General features: G+C 43.9%; 1 protein-coding gene across 2 annotated transcripts; it reads left to right on the top strand.

Moving 5' to 3' along the window:
- Positions 1-7,249: 7,249 nt before the first annotated feature.
- Positions 7,250-23,778, top strand: PSMA6 (proteasome 20S subunit alpha 6). 2 transcript variants are annotated; one of them, XM_048853442.2, is made up of 7 exons: positions 7,250-7,515; positions 11,898-11,992; positions 13,593-13,674; positions 13,994-14,149; positions 15,929-16,107; positions 19,303-19,397; positions 23,578-23,778. In XM_048853442.2, exons 3-7 carry the CDS (start codon positions 13,659-13,661, stop codon positions 23,633-23,635), a joined length of 504 nt encoding a protein of 167 aa, XP_048709399.1. In that variant the 5' UTR covers positions 7,250-7,515; positions 11,898-11,992; positions 13,593-13,658; the 3' UTR covers positions 23,636-23,778. The 2 variants fall into 2 exon arrangements, with proteins under 2 accessions (XP_048709399.1, XP_048709398.1); XM_048853441.2 differs by having other exon boundaries at positions 7,322-7,519.
- The last annotated feature ends 2,597 nt before the right edge of the window (positions 23,779-26,375 follow it).

Genomic DNA, 26,375 nt, shown 5'->3' on the forward strand with positions numbered 1-26,375 from the left:
TTTGGGGCTGTACCACGTAGTATGCTTCTGAGGGAATTCTGTGCCAAAAAAAATTCTGTGCACAATATTTTAAAATTCTGCAAATTGTATGTGTCAATAAATAAATGTGGAGGCTCCAGCATGGCAGTGGGGAGCACAGGCCACTGACTGCATGGAGACAGGAGATCACCTGCAGCCCCTCCTCCCCTGGGACAGGGACTTGGCAGTGAGGCTGCACTGGACCCTGACACAGTGCAAGGGCCAGGCCAGGCCTGCCCCAGAAACACCCTGGGTCCCTGCCTCTCTGCGCCAGGCATACTAGGTGTGAGTAGGCAAGTTCAGCCCAGCAGGATCCGAGTGTGGAGGGGCTTAGTGTGGGGGGTCCAGGTGGAGGGTGAGAGGGTTCTGTGTGGGGCAGTCTGGGTGTGGGTAGCTCAGTGGTGGATCTGGATGCACCGGGGTTCATTGAGGGGTTCTGGGTGCAGGGACAATGGGACTCTGCAGGGGGTCCAGGTGAAGGTGGTTGGAGCTCAGCAGGGGGAGTCGGTGTGGAGGGATGGGGCTTGGTGAGGGCATCTGGTTGAGGGGGATTTAGTGGGGGGGTCTGGGTGCAGCTGGTTGGGGCTCAGTGGGGTGGGAGTCTGGGTGCAGGGGCTTGTTGAGGTGGTCCAAGTGCAGGGGAGGTGAGGCTTATTGGGATGGGAGTTCTATGGGCCTGCTTAACAGGAGCCCCAGCTGCTGCTGCTGCCAAGAGGAAGCCATATACCAGGCTCCCCTCCCATTCCCCTATACCCTTTTCTTCCCTATCCCATCCCCCTTCACCACTGTTTCTTCCCCCTCGCCACTGTCACCTCCTCTCACTCCCACATTCCCCTGCCCTATCCCCCTCCACTCACTCCCACATCCCCCTTCCTTCCCAACTGCTTCTTCCTCCCACCCCACCCCCTTCCCCCATTTGCCCCACCCCTTCTTGTCCCACCGTGGGACTCTTATGAAGTTATTGTTAAAAAGTTCTTACATGTAGGAAGGATGAAAGTCTCCATTGTTTAGAAGATCAGCACAAGCCCCATGAGGAAGCTTGAACAGATTCTACTGTTCTTTAAATAGATTTTCAGTCTCCAGGAATGTCAATTTATCTGCCCCACAACCCATGTAGTGGGTTGCCTACATGGCAGCTGGGAAGTGTAATTCCCAGAGTGGGTGGATGGACACATGCTAGCTCTGTTCTAGAGCTAGCACCTAAAAGTAGCAGTGTGGCTGCAGGGACACAGATGGCTGCTTGGGCTAGTCCCCTGACTAACGGGGGTTAGGTGACATTGTACTTAGGTGATTAGCCTGACCTGTTGCCTCTGCCACTGTGGCTACACTGCTATTCTTAGGTGCTAACTTGAGCTGAGATTGGTAGTTCACTGCTGGCGATGATGACAGTGTTATCACAAATCTCATCTGTGGCTACGCATATGACTGAAGTACAAACCCTGATTGACTGTGAGCATAGGAAGTCTGTATCCATGATGTTTGAAGATACAGCTCTATGGCGCCTTTCATGAGCAGCCTGGAAACAATTTCATTGATCCCGCTCAAAACTGATGCATGCTGATCTTGTCAGAGACCACCAGTGAGTCCTGTCCTGAACCATTTGCTCAAGTTCTTTGGGATTAATTCCAGCCCATTGCAGACTGCTCTTCAGGCTGTCTTTGAAGTGCTTGTATGGACGACCAGGGGTGGCAAGTTATGTGGTGCCCGTGCTCGAGCAAATTCAGGAGCCGGGGGCCCAGCTGCACCAATGTTCGGGGCCGGGTGTCTCCCCAGCCCCAACTGCAGCCCCACATACCTCCCCCAGAGAGTCCCTTGGCCCCACCTGCTGCCCCTGTGTGCCTCCCCTGGAGCGTCCCTGCCTGCGCCCTGGGCAGCGAGCAGCTGCCCTGCCGCTCCATGCTGTGATCGCTCGCCAGCTGCTGCTGGCTACAAAAGGGAATGGTGTCGGTGGCAGGCTGAGGAGGAGAGGAGGCGAACATGTGATGGCAGCCCTCCCCCCCACACCCACACCCACCACAGGGGAGGCAAGGGGGTTTCCTGGACCTAAGAGGGGCCCGGCCTCTAAGAGCACATGCAGTGATGGTGCCAGGTGAGTGTGCTGCCGGGGGTGGTGGTGGTGAGGGGGGTCCCTCTCCCGGAGCTCGCTGCTGCCAGCGGGGAGTGGGCTGAGTCCCTCCCAAACCCCTCAGCCCCAGCCAGAGCCCTCACCCCCCCCGTGCCCCAACCCTCTGCCCCAGCCCTGAGCCCCCTCCCACACTCCAAACCCCTTGGCCCCACCCCATTAATTTTATGTGCACCAATATGCGGGGGGCACTTAGACCCGTTCTGGTCACCACCAAAAATTTACAAACCTGCCACCCCTGTGGACGACCCCTCTTTATTTTACCCTGCCTCAGCTCCCCCTACAAAATCTGTTTTGAAAGGTGGTGGTCTTTCATTCTGATGACATGTTTGGTCCACCTAAGTTGTACTCTCTGCAGCATTTCCTTGATGCTGGTTATGTTTGCTCTCTCAAGGACCTTAATGTTGGTTACTTTGTTCTGCTAGCGAATGCTCATTATTAAGCAGAAAGAGTGCATGTGAAATTGCTCAAGCTGTTTGATATGCCGTCTATAGAGATAGAGTTCATGGCTCAGAAACATACAGGAGAGATGTCAAAACTACTGCACTATTGATCTTCAGTTTGGTAGAGACGGATGTTGTGTTGGTTGAGGACTTTTGTTTGAAGTCAGCCAAGGGCCTGCCTAGCTTTACTGATTCTGAAGGCAATTTCCTTGTCAAGGGAACCGTCACTGGAGATGGTACTGCCCAGATACTTGAATGGATCCACATTTTTCAACTGTGTGCTTTGGGTGGAGATGGCTGATACTGGGGCATTGGCTAGCTTGAGCAGAGATAGTGCATGCACATGTACCCAAGATGGGAATTGCATCTCCTAGGTGTGTGTAGACGTACCCTATATTAACTAAAAAAATCAGACAGAAGCCTTCCTGTGTAGTTCTGATTTCCTGTGGCAGAACATGTGATTGTTATAAGACTTTGAGAGAGATGATGAGGACTGGACTAAAAAAATCTATTTTATTTCTTGGTTGGTATTTTGATATAAGAGCATGGAGTGAAGTTTGTTAACATGCTACATGGGCTGAGGTAACTGGTGGAGAAGCGCTCTGAATGGGGTATGTCATCCACCTTCTCATGCCCATTCGTACTGGGTAGCTCTTTATTTTTCTATCCATCGTGGGTCTGAATGAGATATTGAATCTTTGATCCAAAATACTTGAGTCATATAACCTACTGCCACAACTGCTTGGCAATCAGGCTGAATATTCAGTAATTCTCTCCATTTTCCCTTCCAACTGCTTTTCCAAAAGGAACAAAAAGATTCTGGAAGCTATCTACTTTAGCCCCATATATTTCCAATTTTCCAATACATTGCTGTATTTATATTTTTTCTCAGTGTGCCTATGGAGTGGGTTACTCTTACTATAGGGCAGCGGTTCTCAAACTGTGGATCAGGACCCCAAATTTCCAATACATTGCTGTATTTATATTTTTTCTCAGTGTGCCTATGGAGTGGGTTACTCTTACTATAGGGCAGCGGTTCTCAAACTGTGGATCAGGACCCCAAAATGGGTCACGACCCATTTTAATGGGTTTGCCAGGGCTGGCTTAGACTTGCTGGGGGCCGGGTCCAAAGCCCAAGCGTTTCAGCCCTGGGCGGCAAGGGTCAGGTTACAGGCCCCCTGCCTGGGGCTGAAGCCCTTGGGCTTTGGCTTTGGCCCTCTGGCCTGGGGTGGTGGGACTTTGGCTTTGCCCCCCTGCACTCAGGATGGTGGGGGTTGGGCAGGCTCAGGCTTTGGTCCCCCCTCCTAGGGTCGTGTAGTAATTTTTGTTGTCCGAAGGGGGTCGTGGTGCAATGAAGTTTGAGAACCCCTGCTATAGGGGACAGTGCCAGTGTATTTTAATGCACTGGGAGACTTTTTGTTCTCCTGTGATAAATTCAAGAAAGTAATTTTTTAAATGCATGAAATATACAACATGATCCAAACTGCAGATGCGAACATCCAGCATTTCACCAAAGAGACGTATCCCACCTAGTTCTATTATATTAAAAGGGCAATGGATATTAGAACATAGCTTTCCCAGCTCTTTTAATGACATAATTACAAAATAAAATAATAATTCCCAGCAGGAGAAATCCAATGCCAATAGAGGATTATGTTCATGGCTTTATGGTGGGGAATTTCCCTCTGTACTAGATACTGATATAGAGAATCAGAGTCTTTCAAATGTCTTGCGATATGATGATGCGGCTGTGGGAAAATATTGTCCAGAAATAAAAGCCCAAACTTCTATTCTGAGGTCAGTAGATTTTCTTCTTTTAACCTTAAATTAGACTCTTAAAAGAGAACTTGAAGGACGTATTTTATTACAAAAACAAATTCTTTAAAAATATTATTTTGAGATGTAGTTTTTATGTGAAAGAGTTTTTTCTGAGACCAAATATACTATATATATCTTAATTAAGATAAGATACGCCATGGTGGTGTGTTTTTAAAAAGACGGCAGAAACTACAGTGATCTCTAAAACTTCTTGCTCTTTCCTTTCTCTGTTAAAGTGAAAAAAAAATCCAAAATGTATTGCCTTCGAGCAATGCCTTCTACGTGCCTTTGAGCAATACATTTTCTTTCCGCATGCAAAAATGCATTGGATGCTGGGCATCTTACATTCCCTCTGAGCACATTTGCCTTGTCTGTCCTCTTTACATTCTGTCCATATTGTCTCCCCCTTCACACCCTTTCTGTTTGTTTTCCTTTGTTATGGGCGCAAGGGATTTTCTTGTTCTTTTACTCCTCCTGGTTGGATATTGATTCCCTCTCCCTCTCCCTTTTCTCTCTCAAACAAGTACATCTGCCTTTTAGGGGAGGTTGGCTGTAGGTGGTGTAGTTTGATGCACATCTGGTCTGAGCGCTGGACTGAGTACCGTCAGTGCAGAAACACTGGGGTCACAGTAGCCTTTTTGCTTAATCTTGTGCGGTGCTCAAATAATTCAGTGTGATTTTGTCTCTTGTGATTTTTGTCATGAGTTTTGCAATATTGGCTTTTCTTAAAGCCGGAGATCTTGGAGTCAGGGATTTACATAAGAATCTCAACTTTCATTTTGAAAAAGTTTCTAGCCCTCATGATTATAGAGTAAAAGCTTGAAATTGTGAACTCTAAAGTCTCAAACATACCAAAAAAAAAAAAAAAAACCCAGAAAGCAAATAAAAAGAGCCCATATATTATTTTTAAAATGTAAGATTTTTGAAACCAATCTTGGCTTTTTAGGAACCTATCTAATGATTTTTGATTGCTTGGGCTAGATAATACTGCTTCAGAGACAGAGGCCTGGAATGTGTTAAAAGTACATCTCAAAACCCTTTCAAGGTCAAAGGTGTTTGGTGTATTTGGAGAAGCATCCTTTTTTTACTTAAGGTGTATTTTTTAAGGTAATAAGTCAGAGGTGGGCAAACTATGGCCCGCGGGACCCTCCTGCCCGGCCCCTGAGCCCCTGACCTGGGAGGCTCACCCCCAGTCCCTGCCCCGCTGTTCCCCCTCCCCCGCAACCTCAGCTCATTGCACTGCTGGCGCAATGCTCTGGGCAGTGCAGCGGGGCTGTGAGCTCCTGGGGCAGCGCAGCTGCAGAGCCCAGCCTGATCCAGTGCTCTGTGCTGCACGGTAAAGGGGCAGGGAGCAGGGCAGGTTGGATAGAGGGCAGGGAAGTTCGGGGGAGTGGTCTGGGGGTGGTCAGAGGGCAGGGAACAGAGGGGTTGAATGGGGGCAGGGGTCGGGGGCAGTCAGGAATTGGGGGGGTTGGATGGGGCGGTGGGGGGCAGTCAGGGGACAGGGAGAAGGGGTGGTTGGATGGGGCAGGAGTCCCAGGGGGGCAGTAAGGAAGGAAAGGGGGGGTTGGATGGGGCGGCAGGGGTGCAGTCTGGCGCAGGAGTTCCGGGGGCAGTCAGGGGACAGAGAGAAGGGGTGGTTGGATGGGGAAGGGGTCCCAGGGGGGGCCGTCAGGGAACAGTGGGGGTTGGATGGGGCAGGAGCCCGGGGGCGGCTATCAGGGGGCAAGACGTGTCGGGGGGGGGGCGGATGGAGGGGCTGGGCCACGTCCCCCTCCCTTAACCGGCCCTCCATACAATTTTCGAAACCCGATGCGGCCCTCAGGCCAAAAAGTTTGCCCACCCCTGTAATAAGTGTAGCTGTAGCTATATTTGTGGCTACTCCTGGGAGGGAGAAGAGGTGGTCTGTTTGCAAAGATCCACCCACTTTTATAGTTAGAACAACATGTTCACAGTGAAAGTAGAATGGATCGAGGGTCATGCAACTTCCCAAACTGCTTTTCTCCACCTTGGGAGGGCCAGCATCCCAACTTGGCCTAGTTCAGGATTTTCCAAATTGTATACCACTGGTTGTATATTAGTTTGATGTTCCAGCCATCTGCTTCACACCAGTTCTTTTGGAAGGGGTAGGTGAACCAACATGACAGCTGCAGGCCTGATCTGTCACACAGTGCTCCTACAATGTAGGAACTGCACACTGGGGACATCTGCGTGGCCACTCTGTGAATCTTCAATATGCAACAGGGGCTGGGTGGCGGCGATAATTGCAACGGTGCAATCTTCTCCCGAGTCTGAGGACAGCTGGATTTGTTGGCCCTCAGTTTCTGAGACAGCTTTGCCCAGGTGAACACTGGTGTCCCACGCCTCATTGGCGAATTACATCATTAAACTTTTAAATATTGCAGCTTCCCAGCCAGTGGCCTGATGTGAACAGGTGGCGATGCTCCAACACCCAGGACAGGCTAGGTTAGACAGTGGTGGCAGCCCCATCTCCCTGCTGGCAGGAGGGGATGTTGCTGGTCACCCCCAGCCCTAACAGGGCCACCAGCAAAAGGTGCAGCCCCCCGGCGTGCCCTGTGCGCTTGGGGCAGGTGCAAAGGTCACAGCGACCCCCTGCCTGGGCAGGCAAGCGACAGCACCTCCAACACCTTGGAAAGAGGCCAGTAGAGCGCCTGCGCAGTGAAGGGCCGCTACCTCTCGTTTCGTTTGCATGCTCAGTATCAAAAGACCTCACGCTCCTGCGTCTGCGCAGTAGGCGGGGGTTTGTAGCTGCATGGGGGAGGGCAGGCTGTTGATTACACGCATGCGCAGAGGAGCGGACGCGTGCTGTCGAAGCGTGTCGCGACTATACGCGAGCTAGCGGCTCCTCGGCCCTGGCTCATCGATGGTGTGTTATTTGCGCCTGCGCAGAGGAGCACGTGCCCGCGTGCCCCGGAAGCACTCCCTGTCCCAGAGCGGCTCCCAGACTCAGGCTGGTGGGAACGGGCCTTGCACGCTGCGTTACCGGCCGGTCTCCTGCGCCGCTGCCGCCTTCCCCCCGCCATGTCCCGAGGTTCCAGCGCCGGCTTCGACCGCCACATCACTATCTTCTCCCCCGAGGGCCGCCTCTACCAAGTAGGTGAGTGTCCGGCACGGCAGCCGCCGACCTGCCCCGTCATGGTGCGGGCCGGGCCCTTGCCCCGGGCCTGGGCCCGCCCGGCTCCCGGGGCCCGCCTGTGCTTGTTGCTCCAGGGGCGCTCGGGTCTGACGCTGCCGAGATTGGGGAGACGCTGCCGCCGTTTCTCGGGGGGCGGCGAGGGGGGTTGCCACAGGGGCGGTGTCCCAGCGCGGACTGCACCGTCATGGGGGGCGGGAGCTCAGCATGGCCCTCCCCCCACCACCGCTCCTGGGGGGTGGGAGGCTGCAACGCGCTCCACGAGCTACCCCTACGCACAGCTAGCGGGGGAGCGTAACCAGCCCCCCAAAGTGCTTGCAGTCCCTCCCATCCCATCTTATAAATTTTATAAGCATACTCTCTACTCCATTAACGAAAATATTGAATAGTGCTGGATGCAGGACAGACCACTGTGGGACCCCCCTAGATAACGTTCCCCCAGTTTGACAGCAAACCATGGATCGTTGCATCTGATGAAGTGGGTTTTAGCCCATAAAAGCTTATGCCCAGATAAATTTGTTAGTCTCTAAGTACTAATAAGTACTACTTGTTTATTCTTTGCATAGTTTTCTCAGTTGTGTGTCCACATTATTGAAGTTTTAATCTGGACCACATTTCCCTAGTTTGCTTATGAGAATGTCATGGGGGACTGTGTCAAGAACCTTACTACAATTAGGATATATCATTCTCCCGCTTCTCCACTAGGTCAGTAAACCTGTCAAAGAAGGAAAATAGGTTGGTTTGATCTTGACAAATCCATGCTAATCATTACTTTAAACCCTATTCTCCAAATGCATATAAATTGATTGATTAATAATTTGTTCCAGTATCTTTCCAGGTATAGAAGTTAGGTTGACTGGTCTATAATTCCCTTAAAGTAATAAAAATAAATGGAGAATTTAGCATTCTAGGTTTGCTACATGATTACCTGAAGTAGTTGGGGGAAGGGAAGTAATGGAATGTGACTGGCTGCTCAAAAATAATATTCTTAATTAATCAGTTTTCAGGTTGACTCTTTGCTTTCTTGGATGGCCCATGAATGTTTGTTAGTTCCAAACACTTTTGTTGGCTGCCATACTAATAAAAAAAATGCAAACCACTGATTCGTGTAATGGTAGACTGTCCAGATACTTTTCATTCTAAAAGTGTTCTCAGATGTGCATTATCTTACTAGCAAACTTCTTATGTATTAGGGAGAATTGGGCAGTCTCTGGAATTCATTGCCAAGTCAAGAAGATTCTCTCTACTTTAGTATGTATACAATTATTTCCTGCAGTTATTATACTCTCAACCTGCCACAGTCCCCATCTCTCCAGGTAGAGAACTGGATTAGATGGGAGCACTGTTCTTAGGATCTAACTGTTATAGCACCTTCACGGGCTTGAAGCGTGGTGGTTGTATATGTTTATGCTTCTGAAATATTCTTAGCCTCCCACCATCCAGGGGATCAGAGACTTGGGAATTGACATGGCAGTGCAAAGCTCTCTCACTTGCCATACCCAAATTAATCAAATGCTGAATCCTGTTGGATTAGAAAAAACTGTGGTTCTGCATAAATAAAAAAAATACTGTTGCTGTGTAATAACTGAATTGGGACAATCTGAAAATAAAACTGTTTAATTTAGGATATAGATTTAACATAGGGACAAACAAATCAGTATGTGTAGTACAGTATGGCTTTTTTCCCCTCCCACTTTAGTCCCTTATAAATTCAAGTTGCTTAATATAATTATTCAAAATATACTTTAGTTTGTTAAATTAAATGTTGAAAACAATTGGGTAGCACATTGAATGTGACTGCGTGTGCTATAGGGAAGAGCTGACTTTAGGAAGAACTTTGTCTTTTACTTCCCAAAGCTGAGAAACTTGCTGCTGAAATGATGCATGGGTGCTTGGAGAAGGCAACAGTTCTTTTCAGAAGCACCCCTTGTTGCTGTTAACTTGCCTCAGTACTGGCATTCCTGTGTCTTCTATTGTGTCAGAATTACAAAGAGGAGGTTTCTTTCAAGTAGAATTTGTTGCATAGGTGTGCCTCAATTTCCCCTTTTCCCATTGTTGCGAAGTTCTGCATGCTGTGCAGAGCCTGCTGCAGTTTGAATACATATGCACAGTACCACTGAAATGCTGAAGGATGAAAGTCTGTATAAATGTCAAATACAGTACAGACTCATTTATCCGCGAATCTGCTTAACGTGTGGTAGTGCCATGCCTCCCAGTGCTACCTATTTAACACGTGGGACTCATTAACATGCGGTTCAGGAACTTGCTATATAGCGCTACAGATTTCCTCACTAATTCACTGACAGATCGATGAAGTGTGGAGCGGAAACGTGTTGTACATCTTTACAGATATTGGTAAAGACTTATCATGCATGCTTAGTCATTGTCACGTAGAGAGATATATAGTAATATATATACACACTACATTAGAAAATTTTAACCGTAGGCCTAATATAATGGTAGAGGGAAAGCATCAGCATTCCTACACTGTAGTAGAAAAGCTAGCTGCAATAGATAGAGTAAATAGCGGAGAAACCAAGCCGAAATTTCAAAAGATACTGGGATTGCCGAACCTTCTGAGGAGGACTAAAAACTGATCTAAACTGAACGGCTTTGTACAAAATATCGATTCTGCTGTGGGGCTTAAGCGAAAACGTGTGCGCTATTCAGCGAAACCAACAGACAGAGCCATGCACACGTGGTTTGCTCAGGAAAGGCTGAAAGGAATGCCGCTAAGTGGGCCAATTCTTCAACCCCAAGTGACAAAATTTGGAAATTTAACAGGGGATGAATCCTTCCAAGCCAGCAAGGGGTTTATAAGTCATTTTAAAAAGCGTCATGGCATAGCGCAAGTATTGATTTTTGGAGAAAGCCAATGAATCAGCCGTGAACGCATTTTATCTGCGGTGAATGATAGACTTCATAAGAAAAAAAAGCGCGAGACAAAAAGAGCACTAAACTGCTTTTTTTCCCTAAGGGAATCAGACACTTTTTTCAGCATGGCCCTCTTAACCCGCGGTCCGTTAACACGCGGTCGTGACGGCTTGACTCCCAACATCTGTGCATAAACGGGTCTGTACTGTACTATTGCAATAAAATTACTTAATTGGGACAAGTTAAATTGCAACAAAGGCTTTCTTCGGATATCTCCCTGGAAACTGAGGTAGCGCAATTTATAATGAATGCTTAATCAGAACATTATTAGCATAAATTTTGTTTACTAGTTATAAATTTACCTAGTGCCAAATAGTTAAGTAGTTGATAATTAGGTATTATGTAAATATGAATTTATAAGCTCTCATCTTTTAATACACAAGTTACCAAATAAAATCATGGGGAACTTACTTGTTAAGTGCTTAGGAGGCCATAGTCAACAGCAGTGTGGTTTAAGAGATGGAGCCAAATAATTCTAGATAATTGGACTTACAACTTCAGTTGTCGGTTTCTTCTATATAAATAAAATAATAAAATTCTTTTGGGGAATAAAGTCATTAATGCGATGTTAAGATCCAGAAAATGTTGAGGGACTGCTGAAAGCTCAACCTTTATTTCTGGGCCCCTTGTGATTTTCTTGTTATATGATCTCTGTCACAAATGGTTTGTTGATTAAGTGCTGTGTATGTAATATAACAAACAGGAATTGCTTATTCATTCTTACAGTAAATTACAGTACAGACTTGTTTTGATTTAATTTTAAGTCTGAATATCTAATCCTGTGGCTTTAAAATTATAACCATTTAGTTTCTTCAAGTGGAAAGGTTTTTTTTAACTTCAGTTTTTTACATAGCTTCAAAGTTAATGTTTTAACATTGAGCCATTTCAGTCAACCACTGAACTGCTTTTCCTTTATTTGGCTTGTTTTGCAGGTATTGCTGAGACTTAAAAATCAAGCCAGGCATGAGTACTTGGCACTGTAGTGTAGCTTACTATATAAAGTTTATAAGAAATTTTATTTTATACGCTATATTTAACATAACATCTTGAAGGTGGTAAAGTTATGGTTGAACTTTCAAACTTAAATCTGTATTTCCTGACTTGACTACCGGATTTTTTTTTTTATTAAACCTTAATGTTGCTTGTCTGCCCTCTAGCAGGGACGCAGAATTTCTTGTTTCAAATTTTAAAAGGGAGAGCAACAACATCTAATACTGTTCAGCACTCTAATTGAGCAGAGGAGAGTCAAGCTCGGTATATTTGTCCATTGAGACAAGCTGTTGCAAACAGAGGGCTTGGTCCCCAGTGGGATATATGTGTGTGGTGGGCTTGCAGCCTCTGCCCCCAAATATGATATTAGTGGCAATGGTACAAGTATTTCTGATTATATTTATATGTATCTTTCTAGAATATGCTTTTAAGGCTATAAACCAGGGTGGCCTTACATCAGTAGCTGTTCGTGGGAAAGATTGTGCAGTAATTGTAACACAGAAGAAAGTACCTGTAAGTAGAACAAACACACACAACCCTATTTCTGGAATGCAAATAGCAAATTTAGTGAAATTATCAGCCATGTGTCTGTGAATCAAACCAGTGGTTTTCAAACTGCAAGTCGCAACCCAGTACTGGTCACAGCGGCTCTGGTCAACACCACAGTCCAGGCCGTTAAAAGTCCAATCAGTGGTGCTGCCCGGCTAAGGCAGGCTAGTCCCTACCTGTTCTGACGCTGCGCCCTGGAGCGGGGGGGCCACAGGGCTCTGTGTGCTGCCGTGAGCACCGAATCCACACTCCCATTAACCGGGAACTGGCCAATGGGACCTGGGGAGGGTGGTGCCTATGAGCTGGACCAGCTGCTGGCCACTTCCAGGGCGCAGTGCGGTCTGCAATGCCAGGACAGGCAGGAAGCCTGCCTTAGCACCCCTGCTGCGCTGCTGACCGGGAGCCGCCTGAGGTAAGCCCGTGCCCAAATCCCGCACTCCAACCCCAGCCCTGAGCGCGCCCCCCCCAACCTGGAGCCCCCTCCTGTACCCCAAACCCCTCATCCCTGGCCCCACCCCAGAGCCCTGATCCTCTCCTGCACCCTAACCTCCTGCCCCCGTTCTGTTGGGTCGCGGGCATCAGTTTTCTTCAACTAGGTCGCCAGAAAAAAAAAGTGTGAAAACCACTGAATTAAACCATACCAGTTTGCCATTATGCCTGCCCTGACTTGCCTTCCTTTTGCTGCTCAAGCGTCTTCTCAGCACCCAATGCCACACCATATAGTTCCGTTATTGCAAAGCCCTGGGCCACCTGAGAATACATCTGTCTTTGAGGTGTAGGACTGTTTACCTGTGCATTTTTCCCAGTTCTGCTGTTCTGAAACCTTACCTGTAAAGCACTGTATCAGTGGTACAGAGAGGAAGACTTCAGTAAATGTCTGTCAGCACATTGGATGGAGTGACACAGCAATGCTGAGGAAGAGAAGCAGGCAAGCAGGGAAAAATTTAACTCCTAATTTGAAGAGCAGCAAACATACTAGGGGTTACTAAATCTTTGTCTAGGGATCTTCAAAATTGTCCTGGGGAAGAGGTTTCCATCTTCCTCCATTGCACCTCAGTGACTAATCTTTGATGGGGTCCCCTTCTTCCTTTGCTACCTCTTTGACTGATCACTGGAACATAGTAGTAGAAATTCTTCCCACATTTCTGCAGAACAAGATACTAGGAACTTATAGTGGAAATTCAGCAACTCTTTGCAAATGCAGTGTGATGTTGGAACTTTCCCCCTCTTTCCAAGCTGATAGTAGATAGTGGAGTGCTTGGAAGACCGTTTCCACTGTAATTTTCTGATTTCTGCCTCTTGTTGGCCTGAGGGCAGGTCTACACTTAAAATGCTGCATTGATGCAGCTGCACCACTTAAGTGAAGACACTCCTACACTGACGGGAGAAGCTTACCCATCAACACAGCACTGTTTGCATGGGGAGGTTATGGTCGGTATAACTGCATTGCTCAGGGGTGATGTTTTTCCCCTGTAGCGTAGACCTGGCCTCAGTGATCTGGTAATAATATATGGGTAAAGGACTATTGTTTCTTTTAAATTATTTCAGTATTTTTGTCTATTAGGACAAGTTATTGGATTCCAGCACAGTGACTCATTTATTCAGAATTACTGAAACTATTGGATGTGTAATGACAGGAATGACAGGTAATTAATTTACCTTCTGTTTAAATATCCAAATTTTTAAAATACTTTCTTTTATTACTTCATTTCATGTTATGTTGATGTTTACAAACTCCTGTAATCCAAAATTGGAGATGAGGCTTAAGAGATTTGCTATTTACAAACTGACAATTTATTTAAATAAATTTAGCACAGTGGGATCTTCCAGGATGGAGATTAGATTACTATCAACAGCATATCCAGCAATTCAATGTGGTGTGTTTTCAAGAACTTTCTCTAAACATTTTTATAGTGGAAGTAGTGCTTACTTTAGTGGAAGTAAATATTTTGTCTTTTATATTAGCTGACAGCAGGTCTCAGGTTCAGAGAGCCCGCTACGAGGCTGCTAACTGGAAATACAAGTATGGCTATGAGATCCCAGTGGACATGCTGTGTAAAAGGATTGCAGATATTTCTCAGGTCTACACACAAAATGCTGAAATGAGGCCTCTTGGTTGCTGTAAGTATAGTAAAGTGTACCAAATTGATAAATCTAAGATACAGATTTTTTTAAATTAAACATATGGGAACAAATTCTAACCAACTTTTCTAGATATGTAAAATGATATGGGCATAATGTAAAGAGTAGTGGTGACTAATGGTTAAAACAGCTGTTGGCATCTGGACTGGGATTATGTTGCTGTTTCTTCAATTGACTCGCCATATGAACTCAGGCAAACCATTTCACTTTGAGGAAGCCTAATTTAGTCAAAAAATGCTGTTGCAAGGAGGAGAAACGTTTTGGGAAACCTGCCTGCTCTCCTAGTGGGCTGCTTGCAGTCTGGGTTCCAGGGTCCATAGCTCCAGAGAGTAGCCCTTCCTTCAGGGACCCTGAAGTATCTGACTCCCTCACATGTATCAGGGAGCCTAGCAGCCCCTGGGACTTCTAGGCTCCCAGCTGTGCGGCAGGAAGGGCACCAGAGCGTGGAGCCTAGAAACCCTGAGTGTCTTGCTGTAAGTGTAGCCCCACCAGGCTAGGGCTTCCAGTCTCCCTGCTTGGACCTGGGAGCCTCACCTCTATCTGGGGCTGGGCTTCCAACTCCATAGCGGGGAGCCCGGAAGCCTAGAGAACCCAGCTCCAGCAGGGGCTCTAAGGGGGTTCTAGGATCCCTTCCACAGAGCTTGGAAATCCTGGGACTGGCTTACAGGGTCTGCAGCCCTCAAAAGTAGCCCCAACATGCAGACTTCCCTGGGGCCAGGGAGCAGAGCTGCAGACACTGGGAGCACTAGCAGAAGCTCAATTAAGTTTACATTCTTGTCAGTTTCACGAATTTTGTTCAGAAACACGGTCTTTTGGTGTTTCTGAAAGAAGTTTCTTGGTTTTGCTGAGAAATTTTGGCAAATTTGGTTTCATTCCTATGCGAAATAACCCCAATTTTAAAAAAACCTGAAAATTAGTGCAGACCAAAAATACAAGTTTCAGCCAGCTCTATTTATGGTGCTTAATCTGCTCAGAGTGTTCTGAGGTTTTAATTTACTGTTTTAAAATTGCATATTGAACGTATATACAATGGTAAATCTCAACTCCGCATCTGTTTATTACTTGTACTTAGCACATGCATAAAATTAGTAGTTCAGAGATCTTAAATCTGCACTGGTAAAGTCAGATGAGCATCTAAGATCTACAAGTTTAATTGTCTTTGAAGTTCTTTCTTTTTCTTCACTTTTTTAAATCTATGAAATTAAATAGAAATGTAATGCAGTGTGAGGCAATATTGTAAAGTTAAAATGTCAGTCAAAAATGTACAAGTTAAGGTTCCAGTGCTTTCATTAACTTGGCTATGCAACGTATTTGTAAGATTTCCTATTTTTTTTCCAGGTTAAATGTATGATTAAATTTATGACATTCTACAAAAAAAATAGTACAGGATGTGCTCTGCGGCTGACTTTTTAACCTTGTTACTGGCACCTTAACTTCTGTATTACCTGACCTTGTGGCTCTCTTGCAAAGTCAACACTGCATTGAATGAATGGTTTGTTTTGTGTGAGATAAAAACCTGGTTTGGTCTAAAATGAGGTACAGTTCCTAGAAATGAGGTGCAATTGAGCAGTATGTCACCTTAGTGATAAAGGGGAAATGTGAACCTCAGAATAATGGGGCTAGGTCCAAAAAGGTATTTAACTGTGCACTGTCCCGGTTCATACTAGAGGAGAGTCTACGTTCTAAAAATCAGAATCCCCAATCACATGGCACTTTGGTTATATCAAAAATTAAAATGTAAAGTTATTTTATTTATAGGCATGATACTGATTGGTATTGATGAAGAACATGGCCCTCAGGTATACAAGTGTGATCCTGCAGGTTACTATTGTGGGTTCAAGGCCACAGCTGCAGGAGTCAAACAAACAGAGTCAACCAGCTTTCTTGAAAAGAAAGTGAAGAAGAAATATGACTGGACGTTTGAACAGACAGTAGAGGTAAGCCAGAAGGGGAAAATCAAACTGAGCCAAAAGCGCTCTACTGCCTGTAGTGCTTGTGTAAAGGGTTATGATGCAAAGAAGTGTTTGTGTTTCCTCCTTTTGTTAGGTGCATTTTTTAATCAGTGTTTCATAAGGCTGTTCATATGCCCAAATGTCCCACCAGTGTATCAAAGATTCCTTGTAAAACACAAAAGTCGTACACATTGACATTAGAATGTTGTATTAGATGGCTTGTCACCATTTGCCCTCCAATATCTATATATAGTTGGCTTTGCCTTAAGGATTTTCTCAATGTTATTGTTTAGTTGTTGGATGTGTAATATTTTCCTTCCTTGTAAACTGACAAAAGCAGTGAAATCTAGTTTTGTTCCACCCTTCAAGTTCTTTTGACTATAGACAGTCTGTTTTTCCTTTTAGAAATAGGATTCTTATATTAGCACAAACTGAACTAAAGTCATTTACTTGTTATCAGCTTTCAGTGCTCCTGGCCTGTTACTGCAGAGTCGTCATTGCCATTTTAAGTGTGGTGGTTGCTCAGGATCCTGCATTGTGGAAGCCAGGAAATCCTGTCATCAGTTTGTAGTTGTCATATTGGATTTGCTGTCTGAGGAGCAAGTCACTGAAGATGGTTTTGAAGGCTTTTAAACCAACCTGCATGCTAGAAAGCACTTTAAAATAGGAGGTTACTATATTCTAGGAGGTTATGTAGCACCAGTGCTGACAGTTGGTGTTGTGGTGAGTGCAGATGCTTTTTGCAGCTGCAATGCTAGAATCATCTTGGTCAAGGATGCATCTCCTCTAATGGAGATGTATATCCATAGGGCTACCAGTAGAAGCCTTGATAGGAAGATAGTGACTTCCTGATCCTCCATATTTGGCCTGTTAGAGGGGCAAGGTACTAAAAGTGCAGTTATGCCAGAGATTATAGTGCTATTTTCAGCGAGGGAAGTGGTGAGTTTACTATGCATTTTAGGGCAGATTTTAAAATTACTTTCTGTAAGTCAGTTGAGGGTGTGCATGTGTGTGGGGGTTCCAGTTGTATTTTTCTTTCCTCTGAAACTGACCACAAAACAAGTAGCTCCTAAAAATAAGTTATGGAAGCTAATATGTCCCCATTGAACATCAGTCCCACTGCACTCTGATTTCTTGTACATGGATACTATTTATCCTGCTTTTCCACTGAAGGAAAGATGAAGGGCCAGGAAATCACCATGATCCTAGTACTACAGAGTGTGGCTGGGTATAGTAATGCACTGACTGACTGACTCCTGTGATACTCCATTCAGCAATTGTATGCCTGTTATTGCATATGTGTACATGTAGTAAGTATAATGCCAGCTATTATGGAAATCATCATTCAAGACACAGCCTTAATATGTAAACACTATCTTGTGTAAATTTTCCTTACTGTTTCAGCTAAACATAAGAGATTTGAGTTTAAACAATCCTCTTCATGATCCATCTATTTCTCCTATCTGATCTTGTGATACACCAAACACTGCAGTCACAAACTATAATAACCTTAAAATAAAATCCTCCACTGCAGGATTCAACAGGAGATGGCTTATTTAAATACAGATACATGTTTAGAAATGGAATTGAGAAGTTTAGCTAAATTGTTACGGTTTTTCTTCAAGTCTGCACTACTGTGTAAGCTTTTAAAAAGCTTTGTTAGCATTAGAACATGTTAACACTTTGCTTATATTCAGTTACAAATTACAGCCTTATAGGGACAATTAAACAGTCATAATTTTAACACCTAAAATTATTAGAGCTGAAAACTGGGGTTTTCAAAAGAGCATTAAGGGTGTTAGTTCAATGTGAGATGAATACCTAACTCCTTCAGACTCTTGAGTATCCCATCCAAAATAGTTGTCTCAAAAATAAAAATTATTTTGCCATTGTTTGCTGGCTTCTTGTGTATCACTCACATTGGGCAATTGAAGTAGATTGAGTCTATTCCTAGTCAGTTTCATATTCTGTTTTTAATGCATAGCACTGCAATGTTTTGGAAGCAAATGCTTGAAAGGAATGTTTAAATGCAAATAAGTTCCAGTTCCAATCAATTCATAGAAACACGTCTATTGGTGTCCTTTTTTTAATTTTGTAAAAATATCTTCACAAGCCTATATTTTGGGCCTATGTTGACCCCATTAAATGTTCCTTTTAAAATTTGAGTCAGCCATGATAAGTGACTCTGCTGAGCAAAACCAAGAAACCTGATGGCATCTTCATGCTTTTCCAGGATCCTAGTGAAAGCCTTTAAGTGATGTGTGTTTGATTAAAAAGATTCTTTCATAATCTGGCTTCTACTGGACCCTGTAATGAAGGCATAATACTACTACAACACATCAGTTTAGTGTTTCAGAAATTATTGCATTTCTATTTATTTTTCAGTTTAAATAACAAGATGATGCCTATCCAAGGCTCTAGTCACCTTAATGCACCATTAACAATACAATTAGATATCAGCAACATTAAAATCAATTCGGTCAGCTAGCCATCTACAAAAGATCTTTTCTGTCCCTTCATTGTTATGAGAAGCCTCAACATTACAGTTATGACTTCAGTGCAGGATTAAGTATGGAAAGAGGTTGAGAGAGAACACTTGTAACACATACCTTGGATAATTAGTAAAAACAGAAAAGGTAATAATCATGGTTAAGTGCAGTATTTCTTCCCCAATATGAGGGCATGTTATAAAAAAAGATCATAATGAAATAGAAACTGCACAAGTGACTTGTGTATCTGTTTGTGAAAAGCATGGTGGTGATTCCAAGTCCTCAAAAAAAAAAACAAAAAGAAGACAACCACCAATAAACCACCAAGGTAAAACTGGCTTGTAATTAAGATGTCTAGATTGTTTTCGGTTTTTTTGTTGGTGGTAAATGTGTTCTATTTCCAGCTCAAATCAAAAGATTTTAACCTTTGCATGGTAAACAACTTGTTGGATTTTCTTATCAGGAAATCCCAAGATACACTGATTATTAAGGGGGTCCTTATCTTGTAGATCATTTGCCTGGGGTGAAGAGAGAGAGCTGAATTTTGCAACAGAGCAATTTATGTTTGAAAATTTGGGAGTATGTGGGGGAGAGATGGAGTGATTTAATTTGAAATTGAAAGGTGGTAGCTCTTGAAAATGTTTTGAGTGCTCTTTCTTCAGTATTTCTTTTATCTAACTTTTACTTTTAGACAGGTATAACTTGCCTGTCTACTGTTCTGTCCATTGATTTCAAACCTTCGGAACTAGAAGTTGGAGTAGTTACAGTTGAAAATCCTAAATTCAGGTAAGTTAAATTACTGTAGTGGAACTTGGTGTGCTTTCTGGGTTATGAATGGCTAATTTTAACTCCCTCCCTTCATAAAGGTAGATTAAAATATAGATGGAAATGAAGACATGGGGGGGGAATGGCTTGCCACTTTCTAAATATTTGGGGTGTGGGGAGAGTTTGACTTCCTTTCAGATCACTTTTTGCAGTTGGGAACTGTGGTCCTACTTTAAGCTCTGACTAGACAGGAAGACTTTAAAAAAACAAACAAACATGTTTTTAAGCAGCACTTAATTAAAACATTAGCACCTAGTATAGGCTGGTACTGACTAGACATGGTCTACCATCCTCTTCCCTTTCCATTGACCATGATAACTAACATGTTCTAGAGGTGTTAAACCTTGTATATGCTAGGTGTTAAATGGTGTTTAACAACATAGCATCATAGAAATGTAGGGCTGGATGGGACTGTGAGAAGTCATCTTGTCCATCCTTCTCTTTCCATTCCCCCACCCCCCCCATGCTGAAGCCTAGACACTATCCCTGACAGGTGTTTGGAGGCTTTTAAGAATAGGCTGGAAGACGATGGGGATTCTGTAACCTCTCTTGGAAGCCTGGCCTATTGCTTATAGTTAGATTTTCATAATAAGTAAGTTAAACCTCCCTTGCTGCAGATTAAACCAATTACTTTTTGTCCTACCTTCAGTGGACATGGAGAACAGCTGATCACCTTCCTCTTTATAACAGTGTAGTGAAGGGAGACTTACCAACACAGCACCTCCTGCTGGTCATCTGGGAATTAGCTCTTTTCCAGTGTACAGAGCTCCCTCTGCAGGCCAGTGTCTTGCTTGCCACTGACCCCGTGTCCCTCCCAGATCCCAGTGCCCTTTACCTCAGGGTTCTGCCCACAGCACTAACCCCCTTACTCTGGGTCTCCCCTCCCTCTAAACCCATCTTGCCTCAGTGGCTACTGCCAGTCATCATCTAGACCCCGCTCACTGGGGCAAACTGCAGTCTGTAATAACCACTCATCATTGGCAAGGGGCTAACCCCAGCCTGCACCTCTGCAACCCTAATAACTGTGTAGGCCTTCACCAAGGCCTGGAGGTTTACCAGGCTCGAGCTCCCTTGCCCTATTCCCCAGCACTGCTCCAGTTCTGGCCCACACCCCTCTTATCAGGGCCAGCTGGGCCCTAATTGAGCTGGCCACAGCTGTGGCTGCTACTCCAATCAGCCTAGCTTGGCTGTTTTAACCCCTGTTCTTCAGGAGTGGGGCAGCTGCCCCACCACAAACAGCCCTTAACCTATTTGAAGATTGTTATCAAAAACCCCTCAGTCTTCTTTTCTCAAGGCTAAAAATGCCCAGTTCTTTTGAAGTTTCCTTAGAGCTCAGGTTTTCGTGTTTGTTGCTCTACTCTAGGCTGTCCCAGTTTATCCACATCTTTCTTAGTGTGGTGCCCAGAATTGGACACACTACTCCAGCTAAGGTGTCACCAGAGCCTAATTGAATAGGACATTTACCTCCTGTGTCTTTTATATAAGACATTCCTGTTGATACACCCCAGAATAATAGCTTTTTTCATAAGTGCCTCACGTTATCAGCTCATATTCAGTTTGTGATCCACTATAATGCCCAGATCCTTTTGTGCAGTACTACTGCCTGGCCAGTCATTCCCCATTTTGTATATGTGCATTTGATTTTTTTTCATCCTAAGCGTAGTACTTTTCCCTTGTCTTTATTGAATTTCATCTTGTTGATTTAGACCAATTCTCGTCCAATTTGTTGAGGTTGCTTTGAATTCTAATCCTACCCTCAAAAGTGCTAGCAACCCCCTCCCGGCCTGGTTTCATCTGCAGATTTTTATAAGCACATTCTCCACTCCATTATCCAAGTAATTAATAAAAATACTGAATATTGAACACAGTAATTGCAACGTGTTCACTAACATGCATTTTTTAAAAACACTTTTTCCTAATATAGAGAAGGTCTTTGAGTAAACCTTCTGAAGTAAATATCACTGAGATAACTCTTGCTCATTCTTGAAAAGTGGTGCCTTTGAAAAGTGGTGGTTAGGTTTATGGGTACATGCAACTTAAAATATAGATTAAATCAATGTTAGCTGCACCTTTTTCCTCCTCTCGATCTTTGAGTATACCCCTCCAGTTTTGAGTCTCTTGCCTTTACCTGTTGGGGTGTTGGATCTTTTGTCTTCACTTAATCTGGGGTGAAATACTGTGATTTTACAGCACCTTTTGCACTAACCATGATTACTCAGCAGGCCCAACTGGGTTGTGTGCCAGCAAGTCTTCCTTTCGGGAGCTGTGACCTCTGACCACTTGTGAACATAGGATCCAGATAGCTCTTTCAAAACAAATATTGTTTAATCTCAATAGTAGGAAGAAAGCATAGTAAGAGAACAGGGTTTTTAACACAAAAGGTCTACACGCATATTTATTTTAAATAAACTTAGGTAGGATGTAGTTTACCCCAAACTCTGCCCCCCTGGGTTGTGGAGTCTGTCTACCCAGTTGATAAACCTACTAATTCCTTTGTTATCTTTGCTCCTTGAGCCTAGTCAGACTGGCTTGGCCATCTTTTGGGAGGGGTATCTGGGCCAGACTTCAACAGAGTTGGTTTTCTGCATTGTCCATTAAGAGTCAGTAACTGGGATTGTCTAGAGCTATTACCCACTTTCTGGTTGCGTGCACTGCTTGTATAAATGCTTTGTAATCATACTATGCAACAGAATAACAATCCCAAACGAAGACTCTTGAATCAAACTGCATCTCCCCCCTTGCTTCTGTCTTAATTGGTCATGTAAATTAGAGATCTTTAGTCATAGCTGTGTGCTAATCTGAATTTAGAACAGGGGGAAATATTTTTAATTTGAATGTAAGCTTTTTCTGTTATTTGGCTGGAAGCTAAGTTGTAGTACTGGTCGCTTCAGAATCCATGACTGAAGTAATCAGGAATAATGAACTTGGTTTATAAATTTTATGTAAACTTGGCCAAGCCCTACCTGAAAATATATATTTAAAAAAATTATGGATGGCTCTACCTCTGTTGGAACTTTTTTCCAAACATGCTTTAAAGACACCCCCGTTAAGGACACTGTACTCCATTGGCAAAGCCAGCAAGCTTGTAAACGCTACAGGCCAAATAGCTCCATATCAAGTTTCTTATGAAGTCATTTGAAGATGGCTACGTTAAAGGCTGCATTTAGAATCACTGGGGGCTTTAGTATGTACCTAGGTTCAAGGAATACATTGGCTCTAGTTGTGAAACCAGTGGAACTTGTAAGCTCCCTAGATCAATTAGGTCTGGATTTCTTTCTTTCTCTTCCTTTAAAATTGACATCATTGCAACCTTAAGGGGAAATATCAAATACAGAGTCTGGAACTTCCAAAAGGGATAGTTGTTTTCACAGCACTAACCTGGCCATGGTGTACATATATCTTCTGTTCATGTTTACTTAGTTAAATTTAATGTATTTATTCTTTAATATTTAACCTGTGCAAGCATGGTATAACATCAGTTTTGGGGATTTCCTAACTTGAGTGCTTGTTAATGCAATATTAAGGGTGAAATAATGCTGGCTTTTTGCATTTAATACATTTTAGGAAAACTAAATGCAAGTTAGCTCAGTGTTAAATGGCACAGAAGATTCCCTCCTAACAGGACACCTACTGCCATGCTCCCCTTTTTGCTGCTGCCATTCAGGGGCCCATGCTAAGGCTTTGCCCTTGTATTCCCTGACAGTGGGTGTGTATGCTGCGGGAGGTGGGACTTCCATATTTGGTCATAGCCATCCTTTCAAGAAAAGAGGGCCAGAATTTGAATCCCCTTTGGAGTAATGGTCCTACTGATTGCTTTGGACCACTCTTATTTTTTTTCCCCACCCCAGTACATCATAGTAGCTACCTCATCAGCTTTGCAAGGGTATTACTAATGACTATATAATGACCTGTTCTGTCCCACCACTGTCACCGTTGCTCTCCAGGACCCTAGACTCTCTCCTGTTGGTTTTTCAAAAATAATCACCATGGCTCATTCATTGCTGTAGCAATTATTTTAAAAAGACAGAAGATGCAGCTGTACTACTTACATTTGTTTGTGGGGGCATTAAAGATGGAAGACAGTGGGTTAAGGGGAAGAATAAACAAAACTATTTCTGGAATGCTTTTTTTCCCCCTTTAGGATCCTTACAGAATCGGAGATTGATATGCACCTCGTAGCTCTAGCAGAGAGAGATTAACTAGTTTTCCTAGTCGCATTGACTGCTTCTGGCAAGGATGTTTGGTAAAAAGAAAACACTTATTAATGGCTCTGGATTATGGTTTGAAAATGGAATGTTATATGGTGTATTTTACTCTGTCCAAATAAAACAGGTTTTTGAAACCGTTTGGTGTTTGCTTTAATTTTCATACTTTGGTTAAAACAAGAGCTTGCTTTTTCAGTGTTGTGAAAACATAATTCAAAATATTTGATAGCTTGGAACACTTCTGCAGTAATTTGCCTCTTGCCTAATGGGTTCTTGAAGGAAAAAAGGTAATGAATTGATTCCCTAGGTTTGGCACAACTAACTTTTTGTGTCACTATTAACCCCAAATGCTTATTTTGGGCCATTAGTTCTGATTTTGTCTTGTAATATTTCTGTACGTTTCTGTAGTGCCATTCATTACAAACCTTTCATCGCTTCTGTAACCCAGTAACATAGTACCCTATTTTATAGATGGAAAATATGAAAACTGGAGAAGGTAAAGTAACTTGCCCAAGTTCATACAGTGATACAGCAACGAAGCTGAGTCCATTCCTCAGCCATTTGACCACACTGTTTTCAAGATCACACTTTTTCTTCAGAATAGATGCTGAATATAACAAAGGACAGCACCCTCCACCACAACGTTAGGTTTAGCATCCCCACAGTTAGAACTTTCTGTTGGGGAAAAGTACATAAATCATTAGATTTTTCGATTGAATTTGGCTGATTTAAGCCAAACTCCTTAAACTTCCTGATTTAAGGTGTTGGGCAACTGTGATGCTTCCCAGGGGTATCCAGGGTTGTGAGGCACCTCCCTACAACCTTCCCTTACCTGAGGATGTCTTGTCTGTGTCTATTTTGGGTCAGTTTCCCAGCACCACCGCCAGCCTCTGGCAGCACGAGCACTGCCTCCCAGATTGCTCCAGGCTTTTTGTCTGTCTCTCTTTTAGCACACACCAACCCAAGTCCTCCAAGTGTCCCTCTGGAGCGCCCAGCCCCTGATCCACTGAACGCTCTCAGAACGTCCAGATTCTGTGCTCCCAAAGGAATAATACATACCAACTTTCTAATTGCACCTCAGGATCAGCACTCCACTTAATTCAACATAGTGAAAACAAGAACTTGTTTATTAACAAAGATACATATGATAGCAAGTAAGATTGTGTAACCATTTTTTTCCAGTAAAACAATCACATGCTTTCCAAAGCATAAACTTAACTCACAAGACATTCCCCTGTCTCCTGTATACCCCAAGTCTCTTTCTCAGCATGTTCAACCAGGCTGGCTGAGATTTTCCTTCCCTTGTCTTTCCAGTTCGAAGGATAACAGGAATACCTCCGTACCTCCAGTTATACTTTACAAAAAATATGTTGTCTTTACTTGTCAACAGGATAACCCCTCTTGTTTTTTTTTTTCTTGCAGCACTTCTAGTCTATTCATTAGCATTTGACTCAATCGGCAAATAAAATTCCATTGTAAGATACACAAGGGTCAACCACTGAGAGAAGTGTCTCCCACCTCCTGTCTGCAGAAATTTGTCTCAATACCCACAGAGTGACCTGCCTTTAACAACAAGGCGTTGTGTATACTGAACACTATGTTCTCACTCCTTATGCATTATCTGCACATACATCTCATGCTGATTATGATGACTAGTGACACACATTCTTTCAATAGAACCGTACATGACCTCTTTTCGTGAACCATAGGGATCCATGTATCTCTCCCCTCTTCCAGTTGGTATCAAGAGGTCCTTGGTCACAGAAATGTAGATGCCATCAGAGCATCAGTTAGAGACTGGTAAAGTCTGAGACCAAGATTGTCTTTGGAAAGAGATTCACCCTCACTCCTCCAAAAGAACTGTCTTAAGGAGAAGGTTGAGAGGGGCAGAAACATCTTAAGATTTAAGGTGGGGACAAAATTCTCCTGGCTGTGGGGGAAGTTGTCTGAGCAGCAGAGGTGAGATGAGGAAGGCTGGGGGGGGGCAGGGAGGTGAGGGAAGTATGGGACCAAGAGTCCTGCTGTTGCTTGGAAGGATGAAAATCTGCTGGGAAGAACCCCAATCTGATTTAACTTTGCTCCTAGACCCTGCCTGGCACCCCCACTTGGGTTCTCAACACCCCACAAGCATTTGTGGGATTTAGGAATCTCCCTGCCTCCCAGTTCTCCACAATCTCTTGGACGTAAAGGGTGACTTTGCTGTAACATAAGCATTTGGGATTCTCGACTTCCCTGGTCAGATATAGAACCTTCTGCTCCTTGAACCAACAGATTTGCATCTTCTCTCACAGGTCACATGATGAGTGTTGCATGTGAGCTGTGAAAAGGAAAGAGACTTACCTTAAAAATGAAATGATTGTATCACTGTGTTGTCTCTGTAGACTACCTGATTCTAGGTCATGGTTTTGTGTTGAGCAGAGCACCTACCTTGCTGAGCTTTGTTGGAAGTCAGGCCATTGAGACCAACCCTGCTATTGGTTAACCACATCCACCTGGTAAATGAAATGACAAGGTTTTACTTTTCCAGTAAGCACTCTTGCTATAGATTAGGGTTTTTTAAGAAGGTATGTGTTAGAAGAATAGCAGGGGGAACGCAGAGGTGGATTGTGTAGACAGGCTTCTTTATTGCAGTACTTGTTCCCCTCAACCCAATTGTTGAGTAAGCACTGAGTTAATCACATCACACTCTTTTATCTAAGTTAATATGTAAATACCTATGTTTACTACAACACCC

Source organism: Caretta caretta, chromosome 6, assembly GCF_965140235.1.
Source record: "Caretta caretta isolate rCarCar2 chromosome 6, rCarCar1.hap1, whole genome shotgun sequence".
NCBI lineage: Eukaryota > Metazoa > Chordata > Testudines > Cheloniidae > Caretta > Caretta caretta.

Bases quoted from the DNA above. Each gene is read 5' to 3' on its own strand.
- PSMA6 (XM_048853441.2), top strand. From the start codon at position 7,444: ATGTCCCGAGGTTCCAGCGCCGGCTTCGACCGCCACATCACTATCTTC. The intron at 13,675-13,993 runs GTAATTAATTTA...CTTTTATATTAG, and splicing joins TGTAATGACAGGAATGACAG to CTGACAGCAGGTCTCAGGTT. The intron at 14,150-15,928 runs GTAAGTATAGTA...TTTTATTTATAG, and splicing joins AATGAGGCCTCTTGGTTGCT to GCATGATACTGATTGGTATT.